Raw genomic sequence first — 21,893 nt, 5'->3', positions numbered from 1 at the left:
GGTGCGACTTATACTCCGAAAAATACGGTATATAAATTAGGAAGTGAAGTCATCGGCGACGCCAAAGCAGAGAACAGATACTGTATGGTCAGGTCGGGGAACTTTATTTAGCAGGTTAATCTACTGTTGAAATGTTGGTTACTGTACTTCTATTAAAATTTGCTCAAATCTTGAAAATATGAGCAGAAAAAGTTTCCTATTTTTAATTTAACATAAAGTGTTGGTTGAACTTTATTCAAATAAATCAATTGTTGTTCACTTGCTTGTTTGTATCCATAATTCATTTATACATAATTACCTTGCAAGAATAACAGGAATTTAGTGTATCTAGTATTTATTTCACAGTCACACTGCTTGAATTTTGTTTGCTAAAAAGTTACAGAATCGATTTTAACTCACTGCATCGTTTCGGATCGTATCGTTGTAAAAAAAAAAAAAATATCGTCCCTGAATCATATCGCCAACCACAAACTCTGAAACAAATCGTTGTTAAAATGAATTGTTGCACCCTACTTTGTAATAAACCTTTCTTATAACTTAAAATGCAAAAATGAAATGTATTTTAAAAACTTCAGCAAACGGCCCACAGGCTACACTTTGCCAGCGTGGTGAAATAATTGAACCAGTTATCGACAGAAGAGTGTCTCTATGTTGGGTTTTCTTAGCACTTCTAGAAGTGATAAAGTTTGTTTGCACATTTTACGCATGCTGTGGTATACATAACGCACACTCCTTGGGCTTGTGGTGGCGGATCACCACTCTTACTGGTCATTTACAAAAAAATATCAAAGTGCTCCCAGCCTTGTTTAATTTTTTTATATGCGCGCTTTGTTGGAAAAACATCCCTTATGCTATGTAATATTTCAATTTCTCACCTTTACAGGCCGGCCAGACAGCGCTGATGCTCGCTGTGAGTCACGGCCGTCAGGGGATGGTGGAGGCGCTCCTGGAGTGCGGCGCCGATGTTAACGTGCAGGACGACGAAGGCTCTACGGCGCTGATGTGCGCCAGCGAGCACGGCCGAGCTGAGATTGTCAAACTCCTCTTGGAGCAGCCTGGTTGCGACATCTCCATCGTTGATAATGTAAGACATGCAGCAGACATTAAGTACCTCACTCGCACTGTATGCATGCAACACACGTTTTGTCATGTCAGCATATTGTTTCTTTAATAGTTGTTGCCTCTATGTTGTTAAATGGTTATTAGCTATTATGGCTTTAACTGTACAACATTGTCGATTATCAATGTTGAACTGTTGAGCTTTACTACTACTCTCTTGGTAACGGCTAGAAATGGATCGTAAATCCTTTTTTTCTCTAGCAGAATGAATGCTATTGGCTTTGGGTGTTTATTGACATAAAATGGCCAGTTTGACTGGGGTCAAATACTAAATCAGTCCAATTTCTAGAGTGCTTTATCAATCATACTTGCACTGGATCAACCTAAACTTTGCATCAATTTTTTTAATGACACAGTAAGAACAGTTGATTTTGAGTGGAAATCTGCAAAGTAGGTGAAGTCAAATGTCTTGAGGTCTTTATTGGTCATCATTCTCACTGTCCATCCATAACAGTAAGAACACTACTTATTTTAACTAATGCCAACACTCTTTATATGTTACTGTAAGAATCCTTTTTAGTTTGAACTGCCTGCTTTTTTTTTTTTTACCTAATCTTGAAACACCAGTCTTAAGTCCCTTTTCCAACACAGGAACTTTACTTCGGAACTATGCTCTTCTCGGTAATTGTGCCCGAAATTAAGTTCCAGACTATTTTAAGTCGTTTTTTTTTTTTAAGTTCTGTGATCTTTTAGGTGGGGTTTGCAGGACTGAACATATCTGATTAGATGCGTACTTTGAGTATTCAATCTTCTGAGCACGTATTAAAAGTCAACAGCTGTTTGGCTAGAGGTGGATGACTGATTAAGTCCAAATAAATCCTTGTTTCGACCACTTGACCAGTGGCTTTACTTTTAGTGCACATTTTTAGTTGCATGCGTTAATATTGCGTATATAGTGTGCTTCTTAACACACTTTATATGCAGCTGGTCTGCCAGAGAGTAAGAAGACAAAGCAGGCGGGAACAGCGTTGCCAACTTAGCCCTTTTCTTTTCAGACCCCTCTATATTCTCTTTTTAAAAAGCGACTAGCGACTTTTTCTGCTCTTACTAGACACTTTTGGAGGGTCTTCCCATCAAAGCAGCGGTTGCTGTATTGACCTATTTGCTTTTCTTTTCATGATCATTGCTCAAATTGTGTCTTGCACATCCATAAAAATGACATTCTAAGCCAATAATGCAAATTTGTCTGCCATTTTTAAAGGTCAGGGTTAGGTTAAGGTTCCCTATAACGTTTGGGTTAGTTAATGCAGTTTAGGATAATTCTAAAATATATATAACTTTTACAGTAGCAGGGTTGTCACAATACCAGAATTTCAGTTGTCGATACCTGTACAATAATCCCTCCTTTATTGCTGTTAACTGGTTTCAGACATGACCGCGATAAATTCTCGCCAAGTAGGAATCATTATAAATTTAACTATTTTCGAAATATATTTTCCACATTATTGAGAGCCTTCTAGACATGAAATAAAACTCTTTAGTCACCTTTACACTCTTTAATCCTTTAATTGTGCTTGAGGCTGAGCCAATCAGTGGCCATGATACTTAAATTTAAGTTAAAGTTAAAGTACCAATGATTGTCACACACACACACTAGATGTGGCGAAATTATTCTCTGCATTTGAGGTGAGGGGAGCAGTGAGCAGAAGCAGTGGCCGCGCCCGGGAATCATTTTTGGTGATTTAACCCCCAATTCCAACCCTTTATGCTGAGTGCCAAGCAAGTCCCATTTTTATAGTCTTTGGTATGACTCGGCCGGGGTTTGAACGCACAACCTACCGATCTCAGGGCGGACACTCTAACCACTAGGCCACTGAGTAGGTTAACAGTTTGCTCATATTTGTTTAATTTCATCTAGTGGCCAATACCACTGTAGTATTGATTTTTTTTTAAATTTTTTTAATTTAGTTATTTTATGCCTGAACATGCTTAATTTAGGGCAAAGATTTTGAAGAATATGCTTTAAAAAACTAAATCTGCAATGTTGTGAAACCGCAATATTTGAAGCGTGATGTGACATGTTACCACTGTACGTATTCATTTCCACAATTCTCAAAACCACGATAAAAAGAAAAAAAATTAACCCATGTATTTTTAATATAGCTTTTAAATCAAACGTGATTTGCACATAATTCAAATGAGCTGTGGCTGCCAAAAGGAAACTATAAAAACAGCAGTTGCTTATAACCTCCCGGTATATATCAAAACATACAATACTGTGCTTAGAAATATGCTTACTGTATAAATAACAATGGTCGACTATTAAATTGTAAGTTAGATACAATCTAAATGTTCTAAAAACAACAGCAGCATGCAACCTTCAAGTATACAAAACGAACAATATTATTCTTAAACTACCACCATACTGAAATAGTATTGACTATGTACAGTGCATCCAGAAAGGGACATCCTGGATGAAAACTAACGCTTACCATCCAAGCTGATGAAGCTTGAGAGGTGCTGCAAAGAGGAATGGGCGTAACTGCCCAAAAATAGGTGTGCCAAGTTTGTGGCATCGTATTCATAAAGGCTTGAGTCTGTAACTGCTGCCAAAGGTGCATCAACAAAGTATTGAGCAAAGGCTGTGAAAACTTCTGTACATGTGATTTTTTAAATTTTAAATATATTTTCATCTTGTCATCGTGATGTATTGTCTAGAATTTTGAGGACAAAAATGGATTTATTTCATTTTGGAATAAGGCTGTAACATAACAAAATGCGAAAAAGTGACGCGTTGTGAATACTTTACAGATGCACTGTACATGTAAAGAAAATAGAGTAATAACAATGAAAATACAACTACTTCAAATCAAAGTATTGTGTACATGTAATTTTTTATTTTAAATTGTAATTTAAAAAAGAACACGGGAATTGCTGCAAAAAAATTAATTTATTCCATTTTTGATTAAGGCTGTAACATAAAATGTGGAAAAAGTGAAGCGCTATGAATACTCTTCGGATGCACTGTAATTTCTCATGAAATAGGCTAACAAAAAGGCTAAAATATACATTTAAATCTATTTGTTATTAGTATCAACATTTCAGCCTTTTCTCGTTATGTCTTTTTTATAATGTCATTATGTTATGTCTTTTTGCTCTACTTAACCATTTTTGCTGGGGTTTTTTTTTTCGTTTATTTAAAATTTTTTGCAAATGGCTCCCAGCCCACACTTTGCCTTCCTGGTGAAAGAAGTGAACCAGTAGTGTTCAAAGTGTTGCCAAACGACAGAAGAGTGTCTCTAAGTTGTTGTCTTAGCACTTAATTCAAGTGATGAAGGCTGGGTTGTTAAGATACTAAGAAATGTAGTTCAAAGAGGATCAGTGTTTGTGATTGGCGTTCAAAGGCATTAATCGGTTATCACATACTTTTTCAAGAAAATCGTGCGGTACTGATCAGTGGCTGATTGATCGGCACAGCTCTAATTTTTTTTTACTTGGTATCGATACTTTTGACAATCCTAGAGTGTAGTATGTTCCTGTAGAAATCATGACATCCATATGTTTGTAGCTGAATGTCAGCTTGTTCTGCTGCTGCACAGCCTTCTGGGTCATTGCGACAAAAAGGTGCCTGTTCTGCTCACATCTGTGATTCAGGGGAAACAGTTCCTCACGGAACATTATATTCACTTAGCTTCTTCCTACTCTTTGGTTTTCCGCACAGCATGACAGGAACAGAATCCGATTTGAGTTTTGTCTGTCTTCACCCTCAAATCGCTGTGGCTAACTCGTCCCCTCGGGGGATTATTTCAAAAATCTTCTGTTCGCAGCGAACGACACACACACGTCACAATTAGGGTTTAACCAGCTGACTTGTATTACATATTGAGATCTGAGTGCTTGACAAAAGACAGACGGACCAACATTTCAGTGCAGAGAGCCAGAATGAGTCAGCTGCTGCTGGATTTGTGTTTCATTACAGCACAGCTGGACTCGCAGTGGTGGGGAAACTCCACCCTCGCACAACTCCATTCACACAATGTTACAGCACAGCACTATAGAGTTGATAGGTCTTCACCAACACACATCGCCATCTCAAATTGGAAATTAATTTGTTTTGGTTTCTTTTGTCCAGGACGGCAGCAATGCGCTGTCCATCGCGCTGGAGGCGTCTCACAATGACACTGCTGTGCTGCTCTACGCCCATATGAACTATGCAAAACCTCAAGGTGCTATGGTGAGTCGTCTGTGTTGTTCAACACGCACACAATGTTGTCCGAAAACATTACATTTAATGCTTTAGTAAATATTATAATGGTGATTTTATTAGGAATCCACTAAAATAGTACACTAAGTGTACAGTAGAGAACTCAAATAGGCATGCTTTGCTGCCCTCTTGTGGCATTATCACACGCGTGCATTTGTTCCAGTCTAAAAAGCACATATTACTGGGGATGGATGCATAGTACCGTATTTTTCGGATTATAAGTCACAGTTTTTTTCATAGTTTGACCGGGGTTGCGATTTATACTCCGGAGCGACTTGTGTGTGAAATTATTAACACATTACCGTAAAATATCAAATATTATTATTTATCTCATTCGCGTAAGAGACGAAGCAAATGTCAGCAATCGTCACACATGTCAACCAATAAGAATTGGGCGTGGGCAGGTCATGGCAGAAGTGCATTGTGCATCATGGCAGAAGTGCATTGTGGGTCATGGGATGCTAACTGTTGCTACATCCGTAGCTATTAAAATGGATTATTTCAACATTGGCGGTAACTTATAAAAACTGAGAAAGGCTGAACTAAAATGGCACCGAAAAGGAAATCATATACTGCAGATTACAAGCCGGACGTAGTGAAATATGCAGCAGAAAACGGCAATCGAGCAGCAGAAAGAAAGGAAACGGCGCATACCAGAGGTGACACCGGGGAGGAAGATTTCATGGGATTTAGCGATTGGGAGTGACAGATTGTTTAATAAACGTATAGCATGTTCTATATGTTATAGTTATTTGAATGACTCTTACCATAATATGTTACGTTAACATACCAGGCACGTTCTCAGTTGGTTATTTATGCCTCATATAACGTACTCTTATTCAGCCTGTTGTTCACTATTCTTTATTTATTTTAAATAGCCTGTCACATGTCTATTCTTGGTGTTGGGTTTTAACAAATACATCTCCCCCAAAAATGTGACGTATAAATGTTTTTTTCCTTCTTTATTGTGCATTTTCGGCCAGTGCGACATATACTCCGGAGCGACTTATAGTCCGAAAAATACGGTACTAGGGAGGTATATCGTTAGAATTGTATCGATACGACACCCTTATCGATATCTATGGGTACTATATTTAATTTGTGGGAATAAAGATGTGAAAAAATGCATTTAAATTAGCGTTTATATTGAGAAGCTGAACACCAACATGATGTAGTGTAACATCTCAGCAGGACAGTCTTTTATCAACAGCCGTTTTTTTAAGTCTTAAACAAGTCAACTATGTGTGCAGTGCAAGGTGAAACGCAATTATGTCATCTTCTTGTCAAGAACACACAGATCCATCACTGTGTTTCTATTCATTAAGGGACAAGTGGTAAAAAATGGATGGAAGGATGGACAATTACACTCAGCTGGAAATATTTATATATGGCATGAATCTGCAAAACACATACCTTTTACATGATACATCAAATATATCATATAAATCAATACAATCAATAAGCATGTTATGTGGGTGTGCATTTTGTAACGATAGGAAATGTTATTTGTGTTTACGCTGCACACAGATTTATTTGCGTGACGGACCGGAAGCCAGACTGAGTGTTGACAGTTGTATGTGTGTATTATATAAATAAAAAGAGTCAGTGAGATCGTCCAGTTTGTAGTCTAGAGACAGAACGAACGAACACATTCAAATAAGATGTGTGGATGCCACGCAAACGTGGCGCAATGGAGTGACGTCAGACGGCAACTAGAGACCTGTCAGTCACAGCCGACGCAATATTGCTTCAAAGCAACTTTATGGATTATTATATTACCTCAATTTTTCACTTGTGCCTGTGGATTGTTGGATCGCAAGGAGGACGGTTGATAAAATGCGGTTGTGACTCATCATGAGTAAAGTGAGTTCACTTCAAACTGACACAGCGTGCATGACTTTAAAGAAAATTTGAGGAGGAAAAATTGTGTTACAAACTTTTCTGTGGTGTTGCTTCCTTATTTGTCATTATTCAAAGCTACTTTTAACGTGTAGCAGTGGCAGCTGAACTAAATGTGACAGCGTGTCATAATCTCGGGGGGTCAGCTGCAACAAAAAACACAGAAAGCTGTGTCATTAGTCCGAAATCGTTACGGTCCTCACTAGGGATGTCCCGATCCGATATTTGGATCGGATCGGCTGCCGATATTTGCCAAAAATTGCGTATCGGCAAGGCATGGGAAAATGCCGATCCAGATCCAGTTTAAAAAAAAACTCCGGTCCGTGTTTTCCAACGCACCTATTTAAATAATACTTTCCACTTTTCTGCAGCTCCGTAATTTCCGTTCCGCATTTTCCAGCACACCTTCAACACATCCACAATTCTCACGCAGTTGCTTTTAGCTGCTGGCATTACACGACAGGCTCTTCTCACTCTTTCCTGTGTCTCCCTCACAGACAGCGAGCGCACCTTCTTACACACGTCACATACTGTCACGTCATACGTCACATACGTATACGTCCTTTCCCAGCAGAGAGCGAGGTAGCGGCATGGCTAACGTTAGCTGTGATGCTAGCGCAGCCGCTACGGTGCGCGCCTGCTCAAGCGTCCTCTGCGCACGGCAAATCTATGCCACGCACAAAATCAAATAAAAAAAATAAGCGCTTAACAATTTTCGACACATGGACACGACAGAGACAACAGTTTTCGTCATCATTGTTCAAATATTGTGATGTCTGTCGAGACGCTTATCTCCATTCGGTGCCACACGTCCACACTATCAAAATGGCAAAAAGTTCCACATCAACACCGTATGAAAAAATTAGTGATTTGTTTAGTTGTGATTTCCTTCTCTGCATGAAAGTTTAAAAGTAGCATATATTAATGCAGTATGAAGAAGAATGTTTTAATGTAGACATGCAAGCCTTGAAAGAAAATTTTGAAAATCAAGACTGCATTTCCTGCAAATGGGTGCATTTCTACCCTATATTTTAACTTTAGATTTATTCTCATATCAAACTCTTTTGGCTGTCTTTTTGACATTACATCAGGCGCCCCCCTCCACACCCTGGATTATAAATAATGTAAATAATTCAATGTGATTATCTTGTGTGATGACTGTATTATGATGATAGTATATATCTGATAGTATATATCTGTATCATGAATCAATTTAAGTGGACCCCGACTTAAACAAGTTGAAAAACTTATTCGGGTGTTACCATTTAGTGGTCAATTGTACGGAATATGTACTTCACTGTGCAACCTACTAATAAAAGTCTCAATCAAAACACATAGAATCATCATACTGCTGTGATTATATGCATCAAGTGTTCATTCAAGGCTAAGGCAAAATATCGAGATATATATTGTGTATCGCAATATGGCCTTAAAATATCTCAATATTAAAAAAAGGCCATATCGCCCAGCCCTAGTTCAATGATGCCATTTCTGTTTGTCATGTATCATTTTGTCTGTTTTGTGTTTATCCTTGAATAAACAGGTCAGGTTCTTGTTACCAACCATTGTGTATTATTCAAACTCCCCTAATTCAGCTGGCTAGTTGTTATCAAGAGTACTAAAACCCTTTTCAACATGATTCTGACAACTAAGTAGGCTAAATAACTTTAAACTTTAATACATGCTCGGATAGGCCAGTATCGGTCAGTATCGGTATCGGATCGGAAATGCAAAAACAATATCGGTATCGGATCGGAAGTGCAAAAACCTGGATCGGGACATCCCTAGTCCTCACAGACCGACCTATTTAGGAACCGGTATCAAAAAAGACCAGTACTCTGTATACATCCCTACAGAGTACCGGTAATTCTTGGTACTGGTTCCTAATTGGGTCGGTCAGGAAGGACTGTTACGACGCTAAACAAATGATACAGCTATCGTTATTTTTTTTTTTTTATTCAACCGATCGTTGTAGTTATGAAATGCTGTCCGTCACATTTACTTCAGCTGCTATGCATAAGAAATCAGTTTGGAATAATTACATATTATGAAGTAACACCACACTAGTTTGTAACAATATTTCCTCCTTAAAAGTCCCTCAAAGTAACGCACGCTAAGAAGAGTTGGTGTCAGTTTGAAGTGACTGTTTTACTCACTACCGCCGCTACCATGTTTCAGTGATCCAGTAATCTACAGGTCCATATTAATCCACTGAAAAAAGTAAAACATTTTATTAATATAATTATTCATAGAGTTGCGTTGAATCAATATAACATCCGCTGACAGGTTTCTAGTCGACGTCTGACGTCACTCACTTTCACTTTGTTCTGTCTCTTGACTCTACAACCTGGGAGATCAAGCATATTTCCGACTATAGGGCACCTACAGTGAGCGAACTCGTCCAAAAGATGGCGCCATAGCACAAATAATAACACACTTTTTCAGTCTCTGTGTCGGGGTTACTACTATGTAAATTTGTTGTATACAAAACATGGCAGTTAACGAAGAGAAATCCAGAGATTCGCTGCGCCTTTGTATAATCCGCAGGGTTCAAAGCTTGGGGAAAAAAGTAGCGTTTTACAGTCTTTTTAATTATATGGTACACACTACACAGACATCAGTAGCTGTCGACACTCAACATGGCCTCCTGTCCGTCACACAAATACGTCCGTGTGCAACATAAACACAAATAATTCCTATTGTTACAAAATGCACACCCACTTAACATGTGCGATACCACTGATTTTCTTTCCGATACCAAGTAAAATTCAGGTTGATATCGATCCGATATTGATACTTTGTGCAAATATACCTAATGTGCCTGCTTAAATTGAAAAAGTTTTGTATTTTTAAATAACATATGTAAAGTAATGAGAAAAAGCTGAACATTTTAAACTAATAATAATATGCTTAGTCACCTGTAACATAAAGTTATGTCTTTAAATATATATATTTGTTTTTAGCATTTTTTTAAAAATAAAAAATATATCAAAATGGCACCCCCCTACCTCAATTTTTAGTATGCGGCGAAAGTTTAGACACCCCTGAACTAAAGAATTAAAAACACTCGAAATTTTAATAAAATAAGTTTACTTTTGTTTAGTTCGTATTTAAAAAAAATTATAATTTGAAAAATTACAACAACCATAATAAAAACTTTTAAATGTGTAACTGAACATTAATATTTTCATGCAGGCAGACACACATTCACATTGTTAATATTCTATTCTTACATGGGGAAAAAACTCGTTATGTAATGAGAAAAAGCAAACATGTTGTAAGTAACAACAATATACTTAGTTACCGTATCACCTATAATACAAAGCTGACAATATCTGTTTTTACCTCTTTTTTTTTTTTTTAATAATAAAATATCAATGTGGCCCTTGCATACTTTGACTTTTCCGTATACGGCCCTTGGTGGAAAAAGTTTGGCCACCCCTAATAAAAGTATCAAAAGTATTGATATTAGACCAAAAAAATCTGGTACTGGCGGTATCAATATTTCAATATCGATCCGCACATCACTCATTTCCAGCTGAGTGTAATTGTAATGAATAGAAACTCTGATGGATCAGTATGGTCTTTACAAGATGATGACATGACTTGCAATGCAGACATAGTTGCCTTGTTTAAGACTTAAAAAGCAGGTGCTGATAAAAGACTTGATGTTGTACAACCTTGTGTGCTAATAAAAATGGTAATAAAAATGCATTTTTATAGTACATATACATACCGGTATCGATATTGGTATCATTATCGATAAAATCCTAGCGATATACATCCCTACATATTACTCATATTTATGGAACTATTGCCAAAATGTATTTGATCAGTTTCCTAAAGGTACATTTTAAAATGTACAAATTACATGTAGTACACAGAATATTGCTTTCCATCTTTGCAGTTACCCTTAATACTTCTTTTACACGTCATTCAGGGGAGTCCAACGACTCAGAGGAGTCCACCCAGCACCCACAAGTCCTGGCCTGCAGAGTGACGTGACCCCACTACAAAAGCATACAATAATAACTGGATCTGGGCTGTGATAAGCTCCACTGGATTTTCCCTAAATATAAAATGTATTTATATATTGTAACATACCCTGCATTCAAAGTATTGTTAATATGAGAATATTATTTTTCCATAGAGAGTATTCAGGTTGTATTATGTCCTTGACTAATGAACTTCTGCTTTGACTGTAAATGGAGCTTACGTGTTATTTGCACCCCACTAACATTGTATACTGAAACTATATATTCTACTTTAATAATACTTGTCATTATGTATCCAAATATTAAGTTATTATATTCAGTGCCCATTTCAACTAAAACATAAATTCCCTCCGAAATGACACAAATGCCTAAGAAAACATGAGCCTAGGCCCTATTGTAGCAATTTCCAGATAAAATAAAGACTATGTTGCTGGCCAATACATTTTTTTTTTTTTAAAAGGCATCTTTGCTTTTATCCATAACACAAAGAAAATGTTTTTGTTTAACCCTTGTGCAACCTTAAGATTGATTACACACACTTACTACTCTTAGGGTCCAAAAGGGACCTGCACAAAACATTTATATATTTTTTACTTTTAAACTATTTTTATATCAATCGATTGATATAGGGTTTTTTAGGTTTTATAGCCTTTTTGTCAAAAATATTTTTTTATATAATGGTAAAATGTGAAATATGCAATATTTAAAAAAAATAAATTGCAGAGTGGAATATTTTAAGTTTAGCAATTACAGCCTTGAATAGGTCAATGACTCATGACATTGATTTTGATACAGTAGACAAAAAAAAAGAATATTTGCACAGTGCCTAGTGAGCTAGATAATAGTGAGAAAACAAGCAAGACTTGGTTGAGTTTATTAAGTTCACACAAGTCTTTTATAACTGTCCAATATAATTTATCGCATTTCAGCGGTTTAACTCAGTTACGCTAATCAAAGCTCTGAGAATTATGCTCATGGTTTTCTGACGCAATGACACCAAAACACTATTTTACGGTTTTATAATAGTCGAGAATGAGATTAATTTGGTTTTCATGAAAAAAGCTTAATTATACCAGAATGACAGTCTGTAACAAAATATCAGTTATAATGGGAGTCTATGGGGCTGAAAGAGTTCTTCAGAGAAAATGTGTATACTTTGTTTGTATCCTGTTCTAACATTGCTATCAAAAACAATGCAATTATATTAAAACACGTGGAAAACTCCCTGGCTAATTTCAGACAGCTAACCTAATTGAACAAGCACATCACATAAGGAACACATGCAATGTGCGTCTTGGGCCTTAGAGGTCCCCAACTGACTGACAATGTTTAGTAAATGGAGGCGACGCTATTGCATGTCCCCAAGAAGATGCAAATTTGAAGTCAGGCTTCCATTTACGCTGCTGTGGATGTTTGAACAAGCAAGACCTATACAAAATATATTTTTGCAATAATTTGTGTCAATGCATACTGTTCAGCATAGACTTGGATTTCTTTAGTTCCACATTTTATATACGGTTTGAGGTTTTTGCTTACATTTTACGAGTTGCAAAGCTGCACAATTGTCATTTCTAATGTGATTTTTTTTCAAAGTAAGCTACATTTACTCAAGTCCTCACATCATGTTCTAATGTCTAATGTGATGCAGATAATATTTTTCGAAGTGTGCTTCCATAAACTCTACTCTGTTAAACTGATGACTTGTGTTGACTAAGCGAGTCTTAACGAGCCTCTTCCCCAGCAGGCACAAGACATTGATACAATGTTGATTATACATACATGTTTTTTTAAAACTGACTTCTGAACAACGTTGCAAAATAGTTGTATTTCTAAATTGACACAACGTTGATGTCTATTGTCCACGTTGTTAGTTGGGCTATGATCCAATTTCAATGGTCAAATCCAAGTCAGAACCCAACATTGATTAAACGCCGTCAAAAAGCATGTTCCAACGTTACGTTTGAGTTGCTAAACATCAGGACCTAATTCAACAAGTTCTCAACGTTATGTCTTGTGCTTGCTGGGTTTATCCTGCCTTAATCACCTTCACTTTTTGCACTAACCGTCTAATAAAACATACCAATAAACAGCAGATTACTGATTTCTGTTTTAAAAAACACAAAACATTCTGCAAATTGTTTCATTTTCTTCAAGTCTACAGTAGATACTGAATAAGAATAAATCATTTTCTAATTGGCCTTATGACTATGTCTGTTGACAGTCATATGTCATTGATGACCATGTGTTATGTTATTAAGCCACAAGAAATGCAAGGTAGTTCCAAGAAACAAAAAAACAACTTTTCTCTTATCATTAAAAATGATAATATGGCATGTAGTCACGGATGCATTGTGACAGTCCCCAAGCTAAAGCATGAAACACTGCTTTTATGTAAGCGTTCATACTTTTATTTTGAAATATTAAATTTACTTGTGTGCTTTAATAGCAGGTATAAGCAATTTTAGGTGGACCACTACTACCAGTTGCAAACCTCGAGCTGTGCTTTGCCTTTTAAACTATTCTAATCTGGGCAGTTAGAGAAATGCCAACAACACTAGTAGTGAATAGCACCTTGCAAAATAGCACCAAGTACTGGAAACGATCTAATATGACATCTCAGGGCGTTCAATCGATCGCAACTGGACTGCCTGGTTTGTCTTGGAAGACGATTAGGCTTCAATAATTCGTGTTCATAGACTTAAATTTGTCAAATGTAGTCTAGCGGTTGGTGCAAAAAACCTGAAAGATTTTCCAGAAATAACGAACAGAGTGGATGAGGAGGAAAAAGGTGACAGATGCAAAAAATATTGCCATTCCAATGGTATCAGGTCTATCTGAGAAACTCAAAATTATTTTTAACCAACATCCCAGTACACTTCAAACCAGGCAACACCCTGAGACAGAGACTCGTGCATCCTAAAGACCGGACACTCCACACCAACAAAAACAATCTGGTGTATGCTATCCAGTGTAATGATGAAAGCACTGATTCATATATTGGGGAAACAAAACAACCACTAAGCCGACACGTGGCACAGCATAGACGGGCTAACTCTTCAGGCCAAGACTCAGCTGTTTACATGCACCTCAGTAAAAAACAACACTCCTTTGAGAACAAAAATGTACAGATTCTGGACAGGGATGTACGAAAGAGTGAGGGAAGCCATCTATGTCAAGGTTGAAAAACCATCCCTGAACAGAGGAGGTGGTCTGCGACACCACCTGTCTCCCACATACAACACTGTCCTTTCAACAATTCCTAAAAGACTGCAATTTAGCTTCCAACAAATAACAGGAGTTAGAAACATTCCATTTGTTTACAGCAGAATTGAATGCTAACGTGGAAGATTCCGACTATTTTGGACTGGTAGTAGTCGATCCACAGCGACCATTCTGCCACACGATACCTCAATGCTAACGAGGGGAAATTACACTTCAATGACTGTCGTTGGCTTTGACAGTAGGATTGCTCATTTGCATCAAACCAGTTGTTTTTCTCACTTTGATAGGGCAAAACCATCCTTGCCCAGGCACACCCTCCTGGTTTTGGAGTATAAATATTTCGGGTTTTGGCACGAACCGCTAGACTAGATCTGACCAATATACATGTAAGTCTATGAGCACTAACTGATGAAGCCTACTCAGATGAGCGGCGAAACATCTTCCAAGACAAACCAAGCAGTCCAGTTGCGATTCATTGAACGCCCTGAGATGACAATGACCTGGATGAATGAGAACCTTCATAGACATCTAATATGACTCCATTATAGGTAAACACTTCAAAAGTAGTAAAGGAATGGCTAAATCAGGCTCGAATTAAGGTTTTAGAATGGCCTTCCCAAAGTCCTGACTTAAACGTGTGGACAATGCTGAAGAAACAAGTCCATGTCAGAAAACCAATAAATTCAGCTGAACTGCACCAATTTTGTCAAGAGGAGTGGTCAGAAATTCAACCAGAAGCTTGTGGATGGCTTCCAAAAGCGCCTTATTTCAGTGAAACTTGCGAAGGGACATGTAACCAAATATTAACATTGCTGTATGTATACTTTTGACCTAGCAGATTTGGTCACATTTTCAGTAGACCCATAATAAATTCATAAAAGAACCAAACTTCATGAATGTTTTTTGTGACCAACAAGTATGTGCTCCAATCACTCTATCACAAACAAATAAGAGTTGTAGAAATTATTGGAAACTCAAGACAGCCATGACATTATGTTCTTTACAAGTGTATTTAAACTTTTGATCGCGACTGTATATATAGATAGATAGATAGATAGATAGATAGATGTCGCATCGACCGCTACTGTCTATTGGCGAGACGTGGGGTCACCATATTGAACCGGTCGACATCTCCATATGCTGACTGGTATAATGAAGTGTCAGCGCATTTAATCCACAACTTTCTAAATACCAAACTGATTTTCAGCTTAGTTAATAGCTACTGTAGCTGGCAACAATTTTGCCGGTGGGCATAAATACTGCACAACCTTCGATTCACAAAATACAACCAATAGTAATGTTCACTCTTAATTGTGAAAAGTAATCCCCCTTGAGCGGTTATCCACAGTCCACCAATTTGAGCAAGAATATGCAGAACAATGATTTGGCATCATATTTTTCCTCGTTTCTGCTACCGAAATACGAGTAGATGCCCCTTTTCAGGATGGCTGCCGAATTTCCAGCGCCCCCACTGTCAATGTGGTGTCGATGAATATGACATCTGGACGCTATGGTTCCTTACTACAACATGCTAACTATTAATATGCTACCACCAAGCAATATGAACTGAAAGTGCTACAGCAGTTACAGTATATCGGGATTTGACGTCATGCCATGATACTGTTACTGTTTCAAATAGCTAAATGCTACCATTTAGCAAGCATATAGATAGTTAAGTCCCAAAAGTAAAGTTTTAGATCATTCCAAGTCAATGGATGCATTTGAGGATAATATTCACTATAATTCTTGGCAAAACCCAACCTGTTAACTTTAACAGTCATTTGTGAGAAAAAAATATGTATTTTGTTATGTGAACAAAACTTCAATCTTGGTTTTAATCTGATCATAACACTATTTTTTATTCTAAGCCATTCACACGAAGCATACAAAAGACTACCAAGGGGAAAAAAAGAAACAAGTTAAAAAGAATGAGATGTATTCCGCAGCAACAGCAATGCAACGATCATTCTATCACACGCACACCTTTTGTTCGGGCTGTTTGTGCACACCAGAGAGACAAAGCATCACTTTATGTACAACGTGTGTCACTCTGCACAATTTACACACTCTCCTCAGAGAGAAACAATCTGTCTCGTTAGATATCGGATGAAATATCAAAAATATCCCATTACTTGACTGTCTGGCACCAACCACTTAAGGAATACACAGCTTTCTATATGGGCTTAGACTAAAGGTGCAATAGAGCTTTTAATACTATTGTCACATTGTGATAATGCATGTTGATTACACATGCTAACGGTGTCCCGCAAATTTGACAGTGACAAGTCAAAGGCTGCAAAGTAGCACCCTAGTGGCTAACGTCCCTCCACAGTGCAGCTTCCAAATTACTAATCCTCGGCTCCATGGCGGAAAATAAAGTATGTTCCTTCCAAGTGTTATCACTGGGGGACAAGGACAAACTAAACATGCTACACTACTCACCGTTGGAGGATAGAAAAAAACATTGCTAAGCGCTAAGTTAGAGCCATAGAATGTAAACAAGGGTGGACAGTAAAGATACTATAGTATAGTATCAGTATGTGCTCCATACATACAGTTCAGATATATATATTTTATTATCACAAAATTGTTTTTGTTATAGTTTACAAACTCAGGGAAGAATAAGTGCCGATTACATTTTAACAGAAGTGTAGACAGAACAATGATATCGTAGTAAATGTTCACAGGGAATACACCAGCCAATGCGGATGAAATGCCAAGTTTTGGTTTTAAAACCAGAAAACAATTTTTTCAAGCTGCTCTGTTATCAATATTACATCTCAAAGTGTTTACAAGGAGGAATGTAACTTCAAATTCTCACACATTTCATATTTCTGAAATATGTATTTTAAAAATGTTCTTATTTACAGTTTATTTAATAACAACCAAACAAGTGTTATTTTTAGTACCTCATTAGCTCAACCGATATATTGCACAAATGTAGTCTTGACACAAATGGATTGTCGCATCATAGTTTAATTTCAATACTTCAGTCAATAAAGTACACAATTCAAACATGAGAAAAAGTATCTAAAAATACAGTTTTCAGACAATTTCTGCTTCAATATAAAGGTCCACTACCGGATCATTACAATTGTACAGTAGAGAAAAACAATGTTGGTTGTCACACTTACATCTCACCACTAGAGGGTGTTGTTTCTTATGGCTGCCCTCATATTATTGAATAATATATAAACACAAATGTATTAAGGTTTGCCTCATATTACACAATTGCCTATGCAAATTTACAGTGGTTTTTACAGTAATGTTTTTTACGGTGAAATTCTGACAATCCACCGTTATTTTTACAGTGTGTTACTGTAACTGGAAAAAGTTTTTTTCTTACTGTAAAATTTTGGCAACAGGGCGGAATTCAGGGCGTAAAATCTATTGTAAGTTTTACAATAGGTATGTGTACAGTATAGGGCTGCAACTAAAGATTATTTTTTATAGTCAATTAGTCAGCGATTATCTTAACGATTAGTCGACTAATCAGATAATAAAGCGTACACAGTTAATGGCTCTAATTTTTCCATCGTCTTCTAAATGCAGTTTAAGTTATTTTTTAATATGCTTACAAACAATCAAGATGACTAATTTATTCATAATTATTTATTTTGACTGTAACTGTGCTCCTCATTCAGCTGTTACAAAAATTAAAATGACTATTCAAATGTTGTCCATTTAAAAAAAAGGCCAATTGCTAAAAAAAACCATTAACCTGGTTTATGTAATTAAAAAATAAATTAAAAAAAAGTAATGAAAACGAAAAAAACACAAAATTTAACTTTTTCCAAAAAGAAAGGCATTTTGTGATGTTTAAAAAGCTGCACACTGGTATATTGACTATTGATTAACTCTTGGCAGTTTTAGCCCTCTAATAGACTAAATGTGTAGAATTTTATCTTTGATTAATCCTTAAAATGTTGGCTATTTGATGGATTGTATGTTAAATCTTATGATGTCTGTGCGTCTGTCTCTGTGTGTGTGTGTGTGTGTGTGTGTGTTTGTGCGCGTGCACGGTTCGCGTATGTTATTGTGCCCCTTTTTACATCATTGCTTTAAAAAGTACTTGAATTGATGTAGACTAATTTTAGCTGGCCAACTTTGGCTAAAATGATAGTTATTCTTCACACAACTTCGTCTCACACTTGTTAGCTTGCTAGCAAGGCGTAAACTACACTCTTACAGAGGCTGAGACCAAGTCCTCCCTCCAGATGTCCATAAATGATTGCGTTTCACTGATGTACTGCCGTAAAAACAAGGTCCACTTTGCAAAATGAGAGAGGTATTCATGTTTTGCTAAACTTTTAAATTGATATCTAAAAGATTCGCTATTGCACGTGGTACATGTATTTTTTCTGTCAAAATGAAAAGATTGTATACATTTTGTAAGAAAAGATAAAGTACTTAATTGACGTGTAATTATTTACAGGCCTTCAGTTTGACACCTGTGCTCTCCTATGACTTTTTTTCTACTTTTAAAACACTTCCTTGTGGTCTACATGACATGTAATAAAGGTTATTTGGTCAAAATGTTGCATAGATGATCTTTTACAGACCATTTTCAAACCTCTTTCTAAATGTCTCTTTGGGATGCGCCCTTTTGTGGGCGGGTCTTATTTACATGCCTCCACTTTGACAGCATCTTCTCCCCGTCATCCATGTTGTGGTTTATATGCTACTTTGTATTAGAAATGGCAAGAGCGGAGGATGCATGTGCATGTACGAGCCAGTCTGCCCCACAATAAGAGGACAGAGAAAGACAAAGAAGAGCTTATTGACTACAGTGTCGGATTACAATGGCAGACGGGACGGCTCGTTTGAAGGAAATATAAAGGAAGGCATGATTGTTTTCTAAATATCTCCACAATACCTCTATGGTTTGAGTTCTCATTTTCAGGACTTATGCAGATCCCAAATAAACAAAAACAGCTACCAATTAGTAAGAAAAGTTGGTTTTGCATGTACCGTATTTTTTGGACTTTAAGGCACACTTAATATCTTTCCATTTTTTCAAAAATCGACAGTGTACATTATGTGCAATATGTATTAACTATGGTTGTGGAACATGGTGTAATAAGTGTAACCAGTAGATGGCAGTAACACATAAGCGATACGTGTAGACTGCAAGTTGACGCCTGTTTAATAAATGACACGAGCAAGTACCCGTAAGCAAGCAACACCAAAACTTTGATGTATAATTGAGAATATAGAACATTACACGCAGCGCTCAAAAATCTGTCAAAATGTTTTACTACAACTTTGATAAGCTAGAACGCCGCACCGCTTGATGGATTGTCGGCACATTACATCCATCGTAGTCAGACGTACTGTGCTCCAACATACGGGTATTATCATGGTGTCTGTATAAGGACCCCAAAATGGCACCTATTAGGAGACTTTATCTGGCGTTTTATTTTGACCTATTATGCAACACCGACTTTTCTTACATATTGGTTCATGCTGATGTGTATTTGGGATCTGCATAAGTCTAAAAAATGTGTGCGTGTTTGCCATTGTAGTCCACGTTGTAGTCCGTAAACTCCTTATTTTTCTTTATCCTCCACTGTTGCCATTTCTAATATAAAGTAGCGTATAGTTCTAACTTTCAGTGGTCACGCTATGGAAGTGCTAAAAACTACCTGTGCAACAAACCGTACGTGTCCATGCACTAAATTATTCAGATTTCTCAAATAGTTTGGCTCTAAATAAGCCTCCTGCAACCCATGAAAACACCTTAATCTGATCGTGTTCGGTTTTTGAAAACTAGGACTAACCAACCTGGACTATGCTTGGACCCCGACTTAAACAAGTTGAAATAACTTATTCGGGTGTTACCATTTAGTGGTCAATTGTACGGAATATGTACTTCACTGTGCAATCTACTAATAAAAGTTTCAATCAACCAATCAATGCGGTTGGGGGTGTGCGCATCCTGAAGAAACGGTCAGAAAGCAGCTTGAAAAAACTAACCAGTACATGTTATGTAGACCACAAGGAAGAGTTTTAAATGTAGAAGAACAATTATAATATGACCCTTTTAATGTGCCTTATAATCCAGTGGGCCATGTGTATGAAAATGGACCCGCTCATTAGCAGTGCGCCTTATAAACCGGTAAACCCTATGACCCGAAAAATACGGCAAGTAAAATTTTTGCCTATCCTACCGACTTTGGTTGTCACAATGTGTGAGACTGTCTTTGATAATATAATAACACATACCACTTTGTTTCATTCAAGTGTAGAAATGATTATTGAAAGATGTTTGGGTGATTGTGATCGCTTCACACGACAGTAAAAAGTGTGAAAACCAAACTTGTTTTCCCCAATGTAGAAAAACCCGCACAAAAAATGCTAAAGACACAATTGTAATCTTTCAGTTGCTTATTAGGATTGTAATCCGCTGTCATGGTGAGGAATGTGAGTAGATTGGCCTGTTTTACAGTGCAAGGTTGAGGAACTCCTTGCGTGTGATGGGGTCATCATTAAAGGCTCCCAACATGACGCTTGTCACAGTACTTGCATTGTTCTTCTGCACACCCCTCATCACCATGCACATGTGACTGACAAACACAGAAAAGTACATTACACTTACATTACATCAAAGTGTTTGTGCGAGAAAATTTGTCTAGGTGAAAAGGCTAAAAACATACACAGCCTTGATGACCACCGCCACTCCAGTAGGGTCCAGCGCCTCAACGATTGCTGAAGCGATCTGCTTGGTTAGACGCTCCTGAACTGCACACAAACCAAAGATATAGCCCAAATAAAAACGCGTTGGAAAAAAATTAATTAATTGAAGTGGAAAATAGTCCTACCTTGAAGTCTCCTACTGTAGATCTCCACAATTCTGGAAAATATATTAAAAAAAATAATGAAATAGGAGTGTGCAAGTGTGTTTGTGAGTGAAAAATGTCTGACCTTGCTATTTTGCTCAGACCAACCACTTTCTTGTTTGGAAGATATGCTATGTGAGCCTAAAAAGTGAACAGAATTCATATTAACTACACTTCATTTTACAGTAAAAAAAACAGTCAGTTCAGATTGTACAGTGCTACTACAGTTTTTGTAGGATTCAGTTTAATACAAACTATTCATAAAAAATGCCTGTTTTGCGGGATTTCATCGTGGTCATATATTACCCAAACAACACCACGCTTGGGTGACTTAGTCTCCGTGTTTTTTTACTGAGTATGACCGCAAAATTACTCAGCAAAGTGCACAAGAGAGTTGCAAGTGAACTAGGGCACCAATTCACATAAAATCCAACGGTGCCACATTACGGTACCTAAGTTGCGTGTGACCTCACGGCCGGTTGCCGACTCAGCCAGTTCCTTGCACTTTGACACTTGCCGATCACGCCAGCAGCACTGAAAGGAAACTCAGCCAAACTACGTCTAGGTAATGTTGCAATTTTCAATGCCAACAAAGTAATCGACTCATAAAACGCT

The 21,893-nt window shown here is 37.2% G+C and overlaps 2 protein-coding genes across 9 annotated transcripts in view; one reads left to right on the top strand and one right to left on the bottom strand.

Annotated features, from left to right (window-relative positions):
• The window catches only part of kank3 (KN motif and ankyrin repeat domains 3), a 93,813-nt gene extending 79,996 nt beyond the window's left edge, over positions 1-13,817 (top strand). For 2 of the 3 annotated variants that reach the window (XM_061975925.2, XM_061975922.2), the window contains exons 10-12: positions 884-1,084; positions 5,192-5,293; positions 11,163-13,817. In XM_061975925.2, coding sequence (XP_061831909.2) covers positions 884-1,084; positions 5,192-5,293; positions 11,163-11,222 — 363 coding nt within the window. In that variant the 3' untranslated portion in view covers positions 11,223-13,817. The remainder of the gene's footprint in view (positions 1-883; positions 1,085-5,191; positions 5,294-11,162) is intronic. The other variant, XM_061975924.2, reaches the window with a different exon arrangement.
• A 6,733-nt stretch (positions 13,818-20,550) lies between these two features.
• LOC133616539 (GTP cyclohydrolase 1 2-like) overlaps positions 20,551-21,893 on the bottom strand; it is a 56,361-nt gene continuing 55,018 nt past the window's right edge. For all 6 annotated transcript variants that reach the window (XM_061975940.2, XM_061975941.2, XM_061975943.2 and 3 more), the window contains 4 exons: positions 21,364-21,419; positions 21,261-21,292; positions 21,096-21,180; positions 20,551-21,005 (listed from right to left, as the gene is read on the bottom strand). In XM_061975940.2, the coding sequence (XP_061831924.1) occupies positions 20,882-21,005; positions 21,096-21,180; positions 21,261-21,292; positions 21,364-21,419 (297 nt within the window). In that variant the 3' untranslated portion in view covers positions 20,551-20,881. The remainder of the gene's footprint in view (positions 21,006-21,095; positions 21,181-21,260; positions 21,293-21,363; positions 21,420-21,893) is intronic.

Source organism: Nerophis lumbriciformis, linkage group LG14 (assembly GCF_033978685.3).
Source record: "Nerophis lumbriciformis linkage group LG14, RoL_Nlum_v2.1, whole genome shotgun sequence".
Taxonomy (NCBI): domain Eukaryota; kingdom Metazoa; phylum Chordata; class Actinopteri; order Syngnathiformes; family Syngnathidae; genus Nerophis; species Nerophis lumbriciformis.
This window is presented reverse-complemented; position numbering and strand designations above follow the sequence as displayed.